General features: G+C 51.8%; 6 protein-coding genes across 6 annotated transcripts; 2 read left to right on the top strand and 4 right to left on the bottom strand.

Moving 5' to 3' along the window:
• Positions 1 to 2,814: 2,814 nt before the first annotated feature.
• Positions 2,815 to 3,354, bottom strand: SMAC4_01834 (uncharacterized protein; the record flags this gene model as incomplete). Its single annotated transcript, XM_003348763.1, has 1 exon — positions 2,815 to 3,354. The coding sequence occupies one exon, from the start codon at positions 3,352 to 3,354 to the stop codon at positions 2,815 to 2,817; it is 540 nt and encodes a 179-aa protein (XP_003348811.1).
• Positions 3,355 to 4,414: 1,060 nt separating this feature from the next.
• Positions 4,415 to 5,037, bottom strand: SMAC4_01833 (uncharacterized protein; the record flags this gene model as incomplete). The annotated part of the gene is made up of 2 exons (XM_003348762.1): positions 4,415 to 4,831; positions 4,882 to 5,037. 2 exons carry the CDS (start codon positions 5,035 to 5,037, stop codon positions 4,415 to 4,417), a joined length of 573 nt encoding a protein of 190 aa, XP_003348810.1.
• A 932-nt stretch (positions 5,038 to 5,969) lies between these two features.
• SMAC4_01832 (uncharacterized protein) lies at positions 5,970 to 7,011 on the top strand. Its single transcript, XM_066089658.1, has 2 exons — positions 5,970 to 6,563; positions 6,722 to 7,011. Exons 1-2 carry the CDS (start codon positions 6,375 to 6,377, stop codon positions 6,833 to 6,835), a joined length of 303 nt encoding a protein of 100 aa, XP_065946424.1. The 5' UTR covers positions 5,970 to 6,374; the 3' UTR covers positions 6,836 to 7,011.
• Positions 7,012 to 7,055: 44 nt separating this feature from the next.
• SMAC4_01831 (uncharacterized protein) lies at positions 7,056 to 8,643 on the bottom strand. The gene is made up of 2 exons (XM_066089657.1): positions 8,175 to 8,643; positions 7,056 to 8,108 (listed from the first exon to the last, which is right to left on the bottom strand). Exons 1-2 carry the CDS (start codon positions 8,364 to 8,366, stop codon positions 7,146 to 7,148), a joined length of 1,155 nt encoding a protein of 384 aa, XP_065946423.1. The 5' UTR covers positions 8,367 to 8,643; the 3' UTR covers positions 7,056 to 7,145.
• A 758-nt stretch (positions 8,644 to 9,401) lies between these two features.
• On the top strand, positions 9,402 to 10,768 carry SMAC4_01830 (uncharacterized protein; the record flags this gene model as incomplete). Its single annotated transcript, XM_003348759.2, has 1 exon — positions 9,402 to 10,768. The coding sequence occupies exon 1, from the start codon at positions 9,476 to 9,478 to the stop codon at positions 10,766 to 10,768; it is 1,293 nt and encodes a 430-aa protein (XP_003348807.1). The 5' UTR covers positions 9,402 to 9,475.
• A 255-nt stretch (positions 10,769 to 11,023) lies between these two features.
• Positions 11,024 to 15,223, bottom strand: SMAC4_01829 (uncharacterized protein). The gene is made up of 3 exons (XM_024655273.2): positions 14,903 to 15,223; positions 12,403 to 12,492; positions 11,024 to 12,318 (listed from the first exon to the last, which is right to left on the bottom strand). Exons 1-3 carry the CDS (start codon positions 14,954 to 14,956, stop codon positions 11,494 to 11,496), a joined length of 969 nt encoding a protein of 322 aa, XP_024511177.1. The 5' UTR covers positions 14,957 to 15,223; the 3' UTR covers positions 11,024 to 11,493.
• Positions 15,224 to 15,692: the final 469 nt, after the last annotated feature.

Genomic DNA, 15,692 nt, shown 5'->3' with positions numbered 1-15,692 from the left:
TTCTTCCACCCAGCCCATGTCCAAGTCGGAAACATAGTCCTTCGTGGACTTTCCTTCTCATAGTCAGTTAGTTTGGAGCTTATAGTTTGACTCTCAAAATGACTGGTAGACTGCGACCATTTGTCCTCCCACGCCAGGCCAGAGACAAATTGTGCCGTAGCAAGGTCCATATTAGAATTCTGGTCGACCACAAATCTCATCTCTGTGAAATCTGTAACCGAACCATCATCATTATCATTGTTGTCGACCCATAACTCGATTTTCTCCGCAGGAACTGGGTTGACGGTGGTTAGTACGCAGAGGAATCTGATGCGCCGTTTGTGGTGACTGGATGTTTGATAGAGCTGGAGTATGCCTCGTATAGCATCCAGAGTGTCGCTATCAAAGGATAGTGTTCTGTGAATGAATAAGGCAATTGTCCACCAGATGTTGCTTTCCTGGCGCCACTCATTCGAATAGGGAAATACGCCGCATACATTAGCGGGAACGAGATCCCACAGCGGCTTGTATTCCGAGCTCTCCATATCCCGGCTTATCCTCTCCAACGCTACCGTTCCTAGATCATTTCGCAGTAGCCTTGGCGGTTGAGACAACTGCTCGGATTTGTCCATAACGCAGTATTGAAAGTAGACATATGGATCTGTAAACACAAGGCGTCGCTTTGCCAACAGCCCTTCTTGGAAAGTCCACCCACGGGTATTTCATATTGAAACTTCAATATCCCAACCCGGGGAGCGGTATAGTATTGGGTGTAGTTGGCCATTGCAGACCGTCGTAGACAACTGAGGAATACGCGGCCTAGAACTGACACCTGGCAATCCAGATTCGGGACCCATCTCACTTTCCGGTGCTACAATGATGGTCAATATGGACCATGAGTAGATCTTGCCCATATTTTGAATTTGAACATGCTTTGCCCGTGCATCGTTCTGTGGGATGCAGTATCGATCTACCCAGAAATAGCGGTACCCCAGGTTGCGGACAACGATGATAGAATCGCGAACGACATTGGGCAGTTTTTCGGCTTTAGGCAACGCACATTCGTTGTTCGGCGTAGTTGAGGTGCTCGAACTTCCACATCCTCCAGATACTGCGTCGGCGGGAATAGGAGCTGGGTTTGGGCCCCAGACATAGCTGAGAGTAACATACTCCCGCTCTGCTGCCTGCGAAGCTGGGACAATAGTCCTCGTGAAGCAATCAATGAGACGAAGTTCAGGGAGGCTTTCGAACGCGAGTGCCCACTGGCTCTCAACACAACTGACGTGCGTTGATGTACATAACTTCAGCCACTCTGTGACCAAGCCGTAATCAACTCTTTTGACAAGGACTTGTCTGCCTAAGACAGTGTCACAGGGGGACGTACTGTGACGCAAGTCATTGCTAGCAATAACTTTGGTTGGAAGTATGAGGTGAGCGCCGACACGAGCGCCCATGTAGCCCATATTAAGAAAGCCCCCTCCTTCTATTATCCCTGGCGTATTGGAAGAGGTAAAAGTCTTTACCAGGTAGTCGTATTGGTCGATTTGAAGAGCTACCGAATCGAGGGTAGTGCATCCTGGAAGTCTTTCAGCTATGCATTTATCGTTAAGCTCGCAAGCTTCCGATACCAATCCAGTTCTTATCCCAAGGACTTCTTCAGGCAAGAAGATTCCCAAGGCCCGAACAGAGGCGTCGGAAAATCCACAGAGCGAGCAGGTATCAGTGTGCTGCATGGTGATCTTCCAAAATCTCCGCCGGAGTGACACTTCTGGCTTGACGCTGAAGATTTCCTCAAAGTCCAGTTGACTGCACTCTGGACATAAAAGACCCTCGGCGGGTTTGTCAACATTGGATATGTCTCCAACCACGCCACTAGCAGCCGGGGATGCAAGCCTTCGTCGACGGGGGCGATGGGGTTGGGCAATTCGCCTTGTGAGGATGGACGCTTTTATCGCCGCTGCGCGCCTATTCCTGGGCGCTTTTCGTGTCTTGCTCATCATGGAGATGCGTTGTAGGGGTTGGAATTGCAGAATGGCAGTCGGTAAGCCTGACTTATTGGAGTTTCGGCTTACAACGGTACATTCAGGAAGGGTTGAGTCTGTGTTTTCTGAGTTCACAAACAGGGCATCGTCGCATGTGTGGTGGTCGGAAAGAAGTGGAAGAAGGAAAGGGAAACTGACAGCAGGATCAAAAGGATTTTCATGCAGCCTGCCTGGCCCAGCCTCATGCTTACGGGAAAACGACCTGAAAAGCGCAAGAGGTCCAATGTTGATGCCGTGCCTGCCAACAGACCTCAGCTACCAAACACTGCCTCTTATAGCTACAGCAGGCTTCACCACACAAGCACTTCTTGTCCAATCCCCACCAATAATAATACGAATAGTCGACGGTAAGTTCGGCCCCCGCCTCAATGCCTTTACCCGCGAACAAGACCTTCTCCTTTTTGCGCCACACAAAGCGCTGAAACTGGGCATTAGGCTTGCAGCTGTGGTTGATGAATCTCGTGAAGTTTCCTCTCCTCCCGTGCCATATCTGGCACTTCGATTGCTTTCGAGTCCGTGTACCAGATGCGCCCTCACTGTCTGCGGTCGTCATCTCCAGCGTCCTCGTCTCGCACTCCATCACGTCAACATTTCGCAATCCCTTGGTGATAACTCCCACAAACTCGCCGATGCCCACCCCCCGCTCGAATGGACACAGCGCCAGCGTCTGCCTCGGACCATCCAAAATCCTAGAATGCCTCGGCAAGGGCAAGCTTCCGGTGTTTGGCTGGCATGATGTCCAGGTCACTGAGGATATGGGCTCGGACGTGGGTGCGTCGAAGTGCTCCATCCATCAGGCCTGCTCGATAACTTCGAGGGAGCGACAGGTCCGGCAGGCCTGGGTGACTTGCCGGCAGACGATGTTCTTTTGACTGAATGTCTGAAGCGCTTTGGCGCTCCCAGTTCTGCCATTGCTGGTTGGCAGTAACGCATTGCTGTTCAAGGGTGTGGCGCCAAACCAGGCTGTGAACTCGTCCAGGCCTGTGGTGATGCTGCCGTGGATCCCCTCCCCTATGCCAACGGCGAATTTGTCGAGCGTTGTTGGTTTGAGCGGAGGAGTCTCGGGATGGAGTGGACGCCGCCTGGGAAAGCTGCAGTGATCGACCTGCATCTGCCTCTGGCTGTCGTTGTCATGGCCGGCTGTACCTGTAGAAGAAAGAGGCCTGAGAGAACGTGTGATCTTGCGCTCTTGCTCAGGTGACGATCCTGAGTATCTCTGGGTCATCACAAATACGTTTCCGGTCGTCAGCGACCGAGCTTGAGACATGCGTGATCGAGTTGTCGACATGGTGCTGGGGAGCCTGCGTCTGCTTTGCGAGTTGCTCTGAGCCATGGGTGCTCCTGAGTATCAAGCAAGAGAGCCTTCCATCCCTCGAGATGAAAAGAAGTGTGCCTGCACGATGAACAAGGGCAACTGCGTTGGGTAATCGTCTCAGATATAGATAAAACTTGTCCATCTCTCGCCCGAAGACGTGACTTGTCTTTTTCCCTTGTTCTCGCTGTCTTTACGATGATATCAAACTACATGTACGCGTGCCCGATCTTTCTCAGTAGTAATAACGTCTTTTGTCCTCCCACAAACGCCTTCGTTAATCGACAAAACACCTCCGCTACCCCCATCAACATGAACCAATAATGTCTGACACCACCTCAATCCAACTGTCGTCGACCCAGTGGGGCCTGGCCGCTGCCTTTTCCTTAGGACTATACATCTTTGACAGATGGTCGGCAAGGCGCACCCGCCCTAGCGTTGTCGAAGACGCCTTGCTGTTCGAACGATGTATGTGGGCATTCCTACAAACGAGACGTGACACGAGAGGTTCTTGCTCCACTGCTGGTATTCCTGGTGCCCACCCTCCGACCCCGAGAACGGGAGAAACAAACGGGCCAGAGAAATGATTGCGTTGGTCGAACTTATCATCAAGAAGAGGGAGAAGGAGAGAAGAGATCCTGAACTCGTCAGAAGAATTGTGGCGGAGGTCCAGTCAAAGCCGTAAGTGGAATTTTAACCATTTGCGTGAACTTCCTGATGGTATCCCGAGTTGCCAATATGTCTCTTTTCGTGCTGATGACTCTTGTTGTCAGGCCGCAGGTATTGACGACCGGAGTACGCGAGAAGCGCTGGTCGCAGTGGAAACGCATCATGAGGGATGTCGAGGGGGGCTATGACGTCTAAACCAAGGAGGAGAGAGGGGTGAGCGGTGGGTGGAGGGTGTCTGAGTGATGGCATGGGACAAAAAGCATGCCGATACAGTCAAAACAATTATCATATACCGCGGTTACGTGGCAGGAGTCTATTAGACGAAGGTCAGACTACTGAAACAGTGTGCGGAATTCAAGATCAAACCTTTCTTACCCCTGATCTGTGTTCAAAGTGCCGTGGCCGGAATAACCTAGTAGTAGTCTGGATTGGGATGCCGCACGAGGTCGCGTTCCTGATGATTAAGGGCGCTGGACCTATGGTGCGGCCCGTCGTCTAAGTACCGTTCGTCTACTTCCTTTTCTCTCTTTTCGTGTTCTGCCTCTAATAGGGAAAGATATTCATGGTAATCTCCTTCACGGATCCAATAGCACATTCCTTCTACTGAAGACCACGTCGCTTCAAGGTGGATCTGCTTCCATGGAATCTTCGCCATGTAGGAGTAGAAGAACAAGGCCATTTGGATCCGAACCATGCCTCTGGTGAGGTTAGATCGCACCCGGTCTTGCTCTTCAAAGTCCGCGTAAGGCCTGCGCAGAAGACGGATCTGCTTCAGCATGTCGTTCTCGTTGACGAGGGGAGGGTGCAGCTTGGTGTGGTATGATCGATTCTGCATGAACATGCGGACGTGAAGGTAGACAAGATGAGTATGGCTTGTACAATGGCCCAGGTGTAGAGGAATTTCAGATCGATGGGGATGCAGTCGGTGTCGGTTGTGCAGATGGGACTGAAGAGGGACTGCCACCAAGTCATTTTGTCAACGGCGGCGTCGAAGTTCGATTGTTGTGGGCTGGAAGGTAGGTTGATGACTGGCATCGCGAAAGGTTATTCAGACCGGCTTGAATTGTTGTTTTGGTTATGGAGTCTTAGCTTTGGAACGATGGGTTTGGATCAGAGTAAGGAAGAAAGTAAGAATGAATGAGAGAAATTGTTTTGTAAAAAGAAAGTTGAAATAGAAGCAGAGGAACAAAAATAATGAGGGGTCGGCAGGGCTTAATATTCATATGGCCGTCAGAAACTCCGAAAGGCAATGTTATGCATCAGCCGAGGACACGTTCCCCTGACTGCCTCTTGTCCGCATGCAAAGATACGAACTTGCATGCCCGGGACACTCAAACAGAACACCACCGCCCACGGTTGCTTTGGAAGCAAAAATTACTTGGTTCAAAGCTTCGAAGCTATGTATGAGTTTGACGCCCTTTTAGTGGGACTGGTTATAGGGAAGAAATGCGTAGAGATCTTGAGTCCATGTGCATGTTCGTGAGGAAATACTGGTCTGGGTTACAGAGATCATTTTCAATATTCTCACAAGCAACAAAGTCAAACAAGATACCTACCAGAAAACGACTTGCAACAGTCATTGACTTCATCATATTTGGATAGCATTGAGTACTATCGTCGACTTTGCAGTTGTGATTATTTTTTTTGTTAAACGAGAGAGCGACTGTATGTATGTGCAAAGGAGGACAAAGCAGACCTTTGACAGACGATATGTCACAGCTCGCGTGATTTGCGTATACAAGATGCTCAACCAAGCAAAATAAGCACATACGACCATACCCACTGGAAAACTCGGGATCCCGTCCGCTCTCCCATAGATAAGCCAGTGAGGGCCTGACTAGTAGTTGGGTCGGTGACGACCAGCGAATCCCAGGTGTTGTATGTTGTTTTTTCCCGCCCTTTTTGCTCCTACCTTTTCGCTCCTACCTTCTCCTTCCCTTTATTTTCCCTTTTCTCTTTCCCCGTTTTTTTTTTTGGCGTTGTGGCTGGCAGCGTTGCTCAGCAGCAAGATAGTGTTCACAACTGAAATGGAATGGCCCGTGTCCTCAAACACAATGTATGCATTGATCTGCGGACCCCTGAAATCATTGAGCTGCAACAGTAGGCGATGCCATCACCACTCTTTCTATTGCCGTCACCACTTTGTGTAAATTAAACTGATGAATAAAGAATATAACCACTTCTACTCCTGTTACTTTCGATAATTCGGTTTCCTTTCCATCACTCACCAGACGTTCAACAACCTATTCACTGCATCGCCGCAAAAAGTATCAAATCAGCATCAAGCTCGTACCTCGCACAACGAACTCAGACGCTACGAAAGACAAGAACAACAAACCCTTTTTAAAACCAACACATAACACAACACAAGCATGATACAAAAAATGTCCCGCCTCTTAACCCGCCTCCCCAACCGCGCCCGCCTTCTCCCCGTGGTTCCCCGCCGAATCATGGCGACCGAGCTCGGCACCTCCAAGTCCCCGCAAAACGGCCAGAAGGGCTTCGTCTCGATCGGGTCGCAGACGCAGGGTGATTCGCCTTCGAACCAGGCTCCTACTGAGGTCTGTCTTTTTCCCGTTTCGACGAGTGGAAGATACCTTCCATCCTCTACACCGTTCTGTCGTCGATTCGAGAAAAGCAGCTATGTTTTGGCTGCTTTGCTGCTGTTGACGATTATGGGAATGGTATGTGCTGACGTTGAAATCTTGTGTAAAACTAGTCCGGCCAGAAGCTTCAGAAGGAAAGCAAGGGCAAGCCGGATGGCATGAAGGGTGATTCGGAGGAGGCGAGGGCTGCAGGAGATAGTCAGAAGGCTGATTCTGGTCAGAAGTGAGTGGTGAAGTGTGGATGAGAAGGTGGAGAGGAATTGTACGATATGTGTAGGTTGATTGTGGTAATGAATCGATGATAAGGATATGATGGCTGAGGAACGGATGGTCTCTGACTCGGTTGTATGCTGCCATGTTCACCGAAGAAAATATTTGATCCGAGTTCACATCTCGGACTACCGGAGCGGACAGATTTCTGGCTGGACCGATCAAGGTAGGACCATGAATGAATCAAAGTCTTTTTGTATACGTAGATGACAATGAGTTTTGTTGAGATATGTAAGTTACAGCAATAATTCCTTCCGACTTTCCCATTTACTGGCGAGGGGTAGTCAGCCAGTAGATAGAGTAGATAATCCCGCTCTCCAAAGCAAATGTTGCCATAACGACCATATGAAACGCAACCGTAACCCCGAAAACCTTGAGGTACATCTTGACCAGTCTGGACCATCCTTCCCTCCCGAAAGTGGTCAAGGCGTCCCGCATGGTCAAGAATGTCTCGCTGCCGCCACCCAGTACCGCGGGGTCCAGCTTACCCTTGAAAGACCGGTCAAAGGGGACGATGGCGTCCTCAGTGGGCGGGAGTAGCGACGCTTGCACGCGCACGAGGATGACTTGGGTCGGGATCACGGCAAAAAGGTAAAGTAGGATGGTAAGAGCAGCCACAGGAATGCCCTTCAGTAGAAGCATAGAAAGGGGGAGGTCCATATTGGGATCCGAGGGGGAGTCCGAGTTGGAATCCGAGTTCTGGTCCAGGTTGACTGGCAACCCAAGTATAAAAGCCAACAGGCGAGGGATTTCGATCGCGGCGACACTAGCAGCCCAGTGTGCTAGCAAAGGCAAGGCTGTGGCCTTGAAAACATAGCGGAATGGCAGAATGCGGCTGTACCACGGGCGAGCGGAGGGAGGCGTGATGACGATGTGCACCCAAACGGTCGACAGTTGCGTGAGCAAGACAGTAGCGATGAAGCTGCCGACGAAGTGTGGCAGGAAGGTGTAAACCGTTATGAAGGCAGCAAGAACAACTGTGCAGAATACAGTTATAAGCGCGCAGCCCAGCCCCTGGAAGTAACCTTCCCGGCGCCAAGTCCAGAGAAGGCGATGCGTAGCGTGTAGTGACGAGGTGATGGGCTTTGGGTTGGCTTCGACGACCTCAAATTCGCCCGAGGGCGCAGAGTCTTCTTGAGTATCGAGTGGAACGGGCGTATATCCAGGCGGTGGGTTGGGATCTTCGATCATAGCCAGCGTTGGGAAGACCGTGTGCGCCGTGTAATAGACCTGTGTTGTTGACGGACGGTTAGCGTAATGGACAGAGAGATGTCACGTCCATGAACGGCGACTTACTCCGATGAAGGGGAAAATGAAGAAGATGGCCGTGATAACGTATACAGCGAGAGGAAGCAAGGCGATAACGGCCTCGTCCCCTGAAGCTGGAGGCCTGCTGCCGCCGGGATTGCTGTTGGGATCGTTGACTTCCACCACCTCAATATACCTCTTAGCGAGGCTACCACCCACGGCGGCGATGTGGTGTAGCATATTGTTTATGCGGATGCGCTCGATCGTGTGGTATCGTTAAGGAGACAAGAGATGATGCAGGATTCGAAGGGCGCGGGATTGTGAAAAGAAGGAGTGAGAATGGTTGATTCGGAACAAACAAGAAATATCGATGGACAAGACTTGTCTTCCAGTTCGGTTGCAAGATGAACAAGTGGCAAACGATGGATTATCGGGAAGGATGGACGAAGCGAAACCACATGGAACCTGAAAGTGTATAAGAAATGAAACCAGAGGCGAGGCAGTGCAGATTGGGCGGGATGATCGCCCGTCTTATAAGTCATCCGCAAGGGCCGGACTGTTGCTGACGGGACAGGGCATCCTTGACCTCTACGATAGCGTGGCCCGCCTGCCCGCGTGGCCAGACTATTAGGTAGCGTTCCATCAGAGATGCAGTAACCGCCAACAACACCCACAAATTCTAGGCAGGCTATGAGACTTTAGGAGTCATCACTGGGACGTTCCATAGTTCTCGATGCACTGCCCGTCTCGGGTTTCCGAGACAACGGGCAACATGGTCAGACTGGAGTTGACCAACTTACACGGGCCGATTGGAACAGAGACAAGAGGATGAATACAAGACGAGTCGGATCGTCGACATTCTTTCAGCCTGCTTTGTCGTACCTCATTCAATTTCTCTCTTCCAAGCGCCGTGAAATCCCATGAAACTGAAGAGCCGTTTGGTAACAAAGAATGGATAAAAATAATGGAAATGTCACATCCCGCTTGATCAGCCAATTCCATTCCCCACTACCCACCTACCCGATTAATTCGGCGAGCGGCCCCGCTGCTCGACCCGCAAAAGTCGCTAGCGCCAGGCAGCTCCTGCAGCCCAGGCTGTACCCCGCTGTCCCGCCTGAATTTCAGTGGGCACAAGGGCACTTGCAGTTTCCAGCTAAGACGCGGTCCTGGCAGTGAAACCACCTTACCCCTGCAGCACCCACACGGCCACACGCACCGTACAGGTACAGCAACATCTTGGGCTGTGACGACGTCAGAGCTCCTCAACACCAAAACGGGGAGCTCGCATTATCTACACTCAACCTCAAACCTCCACCCCAACATCGCACAATACCACAACAGCTTACCTCATGTCTGGGACAGCACCCTCAATACCGAACCTCCTCACCCTCCGCGGTCGAGTCGGCGGCGGCGGCGTCACCCAAAGGGGCCGTTACCGGGGCGTCATCCACCGGGGAGGTCGTGGCCACGGTCCTGGAGCGCCCAGTGCCTCGGCAGCTCATGATGCCACGATTCAAGGCACCGACACCGACGCTGCCGTCTCCCGTCTCAGCGCCGTCCAAATAGGCTATCTCGACGATCCGTATGCCGAGCTCTTCGCCCAATCCGGCCCCGGTGCCGCCAGACGACTGCCCATCATCAACCGAGGCACCTACGCCCGCACAACGGCCATCGACAAGCTCGTTGACAAGTTCCTTGACGACACCGAGAGCTCATCAGAAGGGAGACAGATTGTCTCGCTAGGCGCTGGCACCGACACTCGCGGTCTTCGATTATTCTCCCCTTCCGCGCCCACGCCTCGCAAGCGCGTCATCTACCATGAGGTCGACTTCCCCGCTATGTGCGATAAGAAGCAGCGTATTGTCCGCGGCGCACCGCAGCTGCGGTCGATTCTCTCCGACCCGGAATCCATGGAGGAACTGGCACAGCACGGCGGTGGAAAGTCGTGGCATAGCAAGGCCGTGGCGGAAAAGCACGAGGGAAGCGAGCTGTGGGTTCACGGGCTAGATCTCCGTGCCATTGCGGCCTCGCAACAGCCTCAGAAAACACTGCCGCCAGGAGTGCCGGTCGGATCTAGGGGACTTCACGCTTCACCCTCTACCAGTAGTTCGACAACACAACAAGAGGAGCAAACAGAGGAAGAAACACAACCCCGACAAAAAGAAGCATTGACACTGACATCGCTCAAACCTAACCTTCCGACACTCATAATCTCCGAATGCTGCCTCTGCTACCTCCCTCCCTTGACTGCTTCCGCCATCCTGTCCTTCTTCGCCACTACTATCCGATCTTCCTTGGGCATAGTAATCTACGAGCCCATCAAGCCCGACGATGCCTTTGGCAAGATGATGGTCTCGAACCTTGCCGCTCGGGATATCAATATGCCAACATTGGAGGTGTACAAGGAGGCACACGATCAAGAGAGGCGGTTACGGGAGGCTGGATTTGGAGGAGAAGAAGAAGGAGGGGGAGCAAGAAGTAAGACGATAGTACAGATTTGGGAGGAGTGGACGAGTCAAGAGGAGAAAGAACGGCTAGATGCGCTGGAGGGGTTGGATGAGGTTGAGGAGTGGCAGTTGTTGGCGGCGCATTATATCGTTGTTTGGGGATGGAGAGGGGAGGGGTTTGATCTGGGGATATAACCAATGAACTTGGCGACCACTGAGTTTAGAGGGAAAAATAATGTTAATCAAATACCATATGAACTAGCCATTGAAGACCTGGCGGCCCGATGATTGTGTACATCCCGTTTCGGTGGGTCTACGAGCAAGTGTCTGCCGTATATCATGAGCTTTGTGTCCAGTGATGTTTATGTTCCAAACCCCAGCCAGCAGGTATGTTTGGGGGGCTGTTACACAGTCCTCATGGTATTTCACAAGACTACCGCCGGTGTGATCTTCGAAACAGGAAAGCGGAAGGTTATTCTGTTACTACTTCTATATCATAAGCTACAAAGGCGATGAAAGAAAAAGCCCGTTAGGGATGAATCCTCGGCAAGGTGTCAGTCAATCCATCCACCATAATATTATCATTTAAGTTGCCCAAAAAGACAGAGCGAGTGGGACGAGCCGCCGCTACTGATGAATTGACCCTCAGTCTCTACTCCGTCCCATTATAAGGCCGCTCATTTCAATTATTATAGTCCTAAACCATTTCGCGCCATGGCGCCTTTACTCCATCATGTAATATCGTCCTTACTCAAACAAAAAAAGCAAAAAAAGCCCGTCAAACACCACCAGCAACACTTAGCTCCATGTATTCCAATTCCTCTTCCTCTTCTCCTCCTAGAACAAGCAAGGCCGTGCGCGGATCGGTATCCTGGATGTCAAAAGCAAGGAAACAGTCCGTCCGTCCAAACATCCCCTGCTCAAATAATCAACAAATCCGTCTTTGGCGGCAATCTCGTTCCATTCAACATGGCCCTCTTCTTCTTGCTCGGATCCTGCAACCTCCTGAATGCCTCATGAATGTGTCGCGGCTCGACGGGCGTACGTCCCTCTCCGGGCGGATCAAACAACCCCTTGGGCAGCTTCCGCTTCTTGGTAGGGCCCGCCTCACCCGTGCGCAGGAGGTCTTCATGGTCCTTGATCTTGAGCGCTTCCTCAGTGATACTCTGAACCATCTCGAAGGTCAAGAAACCCAGGATATCGACGATATCGTCCGACGGCTTGCTATCCGTAACCTGTCCGAAACCGGCCCACTCCCTGAAGCGTTTGCCCTTGCGGTAGGTAAAAGAAGCCTGCCGGAATTCTGACCAGGTGACGTACTCCTCCTTCGTCATGGCCTTGGTGCGTTCGTCGGCTTTGCGCAGGCGCTGGAGCGTGATGTAGTTCATCTCTTCCTCCTCCTCGTCTTCTTCGTCTTCGCGCTCGGGGACTTCGACGGCGTAGAAACTCGAGGGTTCCCACGGGAGGCCGACTTTGGCTTTTTTGTTCTTCTTGGCTGCGTCGTCGACGGGCCCTGCTCCAGGGACAATACCGGCAGCCGCGGAAGGGTCCTCGCCGGCCGCGCCGATGTCGGCGTCGCCGCCTTTGTCTTCGCTGTCTTTGACGTTCTTGCGCACGTCTTTCCAGGACAAGAAGGTGCGCAGGCGAGAGACTTTGGGCGCGTCGTCACGGATTTGGAAGATCAGGTCGTTGATGGTTATGGAGCGGGAACCGCGGCGGGCGGCGAGTTCGGTGCAGTTCTTGAGCTAAATGGGGGAGGGTGGAAGTGTGAGGTTTGGCTTGTCCTGTAATTGCAGAGGATGGGATCAGAGTGGGTGGTAATAACTTACCATCGAAATAACCTGCTGGCGCACAATATCCTCGATGATGCTCGTGGTTTCAACGGATGGCTCGCCTGTTTCTCCAGAGACGTACATCATCTGACGAACATTGTTAGTGAATCGGGCAATGAACTGTTCCTTTGTCTCCGCTCGTTTCTTCCAGTAGGGTTCCCAAGGGTCTTTTGGGTATGGGTCGACGAAATCGTTGATGCCTCTACGCTCCTCTATCTCCGCTCCACTTGAAGGAGAGATTATGTTATTGGAAATTGGATGGCACGGTCGCTTGGCCTGGTTTTCTGTTTTGAGCTCATCAAGGGCATTGTCGAATGCGTTTTGGAAGAGATCAAGTCCGTCACCAATTTGGGTGACGGAGGAAGAGGAAGTTGGAAAAGGACTCAAAGTAGGGGCGTCCCCCATGACTGTATCTTGCTGACTGGGGGCTGAAGGTATGATGATCTCGTTATCGATCTCGTCATCCCATTCGGCATCCAACAAAGCGTCATCTGGCTGGGTGGTCAACCCTGATGGCTGAACCGGCGTAATGTTCTCAGCAATGGATGGCTCTTCTGGAAGGTCTTTAGACTCTACGTCCACGGCAATAGGCGGAGAAGTCCGATCTTGAGCGGAAAACCAAACCTCGGCGCTATCAATGGTCTTGGTCCTGTCGTCGCTCGATCTACAAGAGCTCCAGAAGGTATCGACGGCATCATCAGGAACATCAGATAAAGGACTTCCAGTTGTAGATTTCAGACCTTCGTTTTGAGACTGAGGTGTGACTTCCGGTGGAAGCACCGAGGCAGAACCAACTTTGTCACTTGTGGCAATATTCTGCGACTCAATGCCTGTAGTGATCTGGACCTGCTCCAGAATCTCTTGGGCCTTGACAATGTTTTCCAACGCCTCCTTCAGCGCGGTAGACTGGTCAAGCTGTTGGGTCTCAATGTCTGAGCTCTCACCCGGTGTAGCAAGATGGACTGGTGGCGAAGTAGGGCCTTCCGATGGTCGATGCGGGACTGTAGTTGAATCGTCTTCCAGCGAGTTTTCGGTAGACGCTAAGTCTCCTAGGTGTATGACCCGCCTAGACATATCGACATCCAAGAGCGGTTCGGACCCGCTACTAATAGACATCGAAAGAGGCGAGGTGTTAGACAGCTGTTGATGCTCTTCCAAGCCATCTCCTGGGTGTGTGCCTTCCTAAGGCACATAGGCACTCGGGAGAGAGTCGGGCCCATTTCTTATGGACATTGAGACAGATGACGGTATGGACAGTGGCTGATCCTCCTCCATGTTGGGGCCAGAAGAATGCTGGAATACCGATAGTGTCTGGGGCCTGTCCGAGACTGAGGGCCCAGATTGAAGGGGCTCCAAGTCCTGCAGTGGTTGCTCAGAGGTGGTCGCTAAGGCGGTGCCGGAGTGAGTGGCAGTGTCTGCGGATAGAAGTTGTGAAGACTCGCCAGGACTGTTGGTGAAACTCCTTTCTTCTATGTTTTTGTTTCGAGGGCTTCCTGCAGAGAGGCGACGTACAGTGGTGTCTAATGGTGATTTCTGACTTTCCATGGTGGAGACCTGTTGCAGCTGTGGGCCGGAGGACCTGGTAGGAGGCCTTCCTCGTGAGATCCGAGGGGTGGGATTGCTCGCTGAGACCGTCCTCTTCGGTTTTCTTGACGGCTGAGGAGTATGTGATGGCTTCGCCGATTGTGACGGCTGAATGCGTGTTGAACGCCGCACAGGAGGCATGGGGTCGGGCTCTGGGGAAGATATGTCCTCCTTCGCGGTCGACGCGACGGTTCCAGAACGAAGCCTCATGGTTTCGGCTTTGTGAGACTTGTCGTGAATTGTGAATCAGGTGAATGGTCGCGCGATGTGGATCCAGCTGCGTGTTCGAATAGTTTTGTAAATGTGGTGGGCGAATGGCAAAGGAAAAAGAGCGAATTATGCTTTGCTGATAAACGAACAAAAGAGTTGCCGTCGGTTGCGAGAATCGGTTGCGAGAATGGAGGAAATGGCCCACGCATTTGTTTTTGTCTAAGGCCGAAGTGAGGTTGTTTTGAGAGAGTGTGGTTCGAAGCTCCTGCCGTCCCTAGACACCAAAATACCGATTTACCACGCGACCCGGTAACCGAGCAACCGGGCAACTATTGAAGCTGGCGAGCAACCGCACCGGCGAAAAGCAGGAACCACATTTCTCTACTTAGGATTTGTCCTTGAGCAATGCAAAACACCCGTTTCGCCGGGGCTCGACGGTGTTCGAAGTGTCCATATGATCGCTCGTCATGTCCAAAGCCTTTCTTCAACACCTTTAACCGCTTTCCTGAGCTGCACCAAACAGTCCGTAATTTGGGAATTCACATTTATAAAGCAAAAGCGTGCACGGCCACAAAGCGACGAGAGGAGGATGCAAAGCACGAAATATGAGCAAGGAGAAGATTTGAAGTGAGCCTGAACACTTGCTAGGTCACTTTGCTTGCAAAACACAACTGTCATTTTGCGTGCAAGGTGTGTCACTAACCTGCTGGATTTCCTGGCGGTATTTGTACTGCTTGTCCTTGTCCTTGTCCGCCATCTTGATTGATCTTCAAAGGGTAGCAACTGGTTGTTTGAGTCGTCTATAAGTTGCCTTCTTCTCAGAAGCGGTAAAAGTGTCGAGAAGAGAGGCCACGCGTTCGATTCTGAGCGGGGTACAAAAAACTGTCGACCAGACGAAGAAAGTATTGGGAAGTGTTGGGTATCAAGGTTCGTGAAGCAGATGACAAGGAAAAGTTAAGTAAAAGGAAAGGCTGGGGAGGATGGAAATTCGTATGTGGGAAACTGCAAGAGTTGGGTGATGTTCGGTTCGTTCTTTCCCGGACGTCGTTGAAGTTCCGGTAACCAACAAGGTATCCGGTATCGTCACGTGATGCACACAGGGCGCAGAATGTTCTTGGACCATGCGTCGACGGCGGCTTAGAAGAAACAGTGACCGGGGTTGACTTCTCATCTTGTGAGACATTCGAGCGGAATCATAAGGCTGAGTCGAGTGAGCCGACCTGTGAGATGTATTGGACTGTTGAGTGGTCGAACTCAAGAATCGAGTAACGTGATCAGGAGGTGGCATCGCGAGTGCAAAAAAGAAAAAGAAGGTAGATCTACCTGGAAGAGGCTGTTTTTGCACCAAAGATGAAGTACTGTGTACCTACCCTTCGTATACGGTCCATTGCACATGGGTTTCTTATAACAGCCAATGACCCTGTCGATCCGCATGCGGGCCCACCACCTGCCCCACACAAGCTGTGCTCGCTGTCGTCCCGTCTCCTCCAACT

This window comes from Sordaria macrospora, chromosome 3, assembly GCF_033870435.1.
Source record: "Sordaria macrospora chromosome 3, complete sequence".
NCBI lineage: Eukaryota > Fungi > Ascomycota > Sordariomycetes > Sordariales > Sordariaceae > Sordaria > Sordaria macrospora.
Note: the sequence above shows the minus strand (reverse complement) of the source record. Positions and strands in the feature narration are given on the sequence as shown.

Excerpts from the sequence above, each read along its gene's own strand:
- SMAC4_01832 (XM_066089658.1), top strand. The coding sequence starts at position 6,375 with ATGATACAAAAAATGTCCCGCCTCTTAACCCGCCTCCCCAACCGCGCC. Across the intron at positions 6,564-6,721 it reads CGAACCAGGCTCCTACTGAG|TCCGGCCAGAAGCTTCAGAA; the intron begins GTCTGTCTTTTT and ends GTGTAAAACTAG.
- SMAC4_01831 (XM_066089657.1), bottom strand. The coding sequence starts at position 8,366 with ATGCTACACCACATCGCCGCCGTGGGTGGTAGCCTCGCTAAGAGGTAT. Across the intron at positions 8,109-8,174 it reads TCATTTTCCCCTTCATCGGA|GTCTATTACACGGCGCACAC; the intron begins GTAAGTCGCCGT and ends TCAACAACACAG.
- SMAC4_01829 (XM_024655273.2), bottom strand. The coding sequence starts at position 14,956 with ATGGCGGACAAGGACAAGGACAAGCAGTACAAATACCGCCAGGAAATC. Across the intron at positions 12,493-14,902 it reads ACCGCCAGGAAATCCAGCAG|ATGATGTACGTCTCTGGAGA; the intron begins GTTAGTGACACA and ends AATGTTCGTCAG. Across the intron at positions 12,319-12,402 it reads GCCAGCAGGTTATTTCGATG|CTCAAGAACTGCACCGAACT; the intron begins GTAAGTTATTAC and ends TCCCCCATTTAG.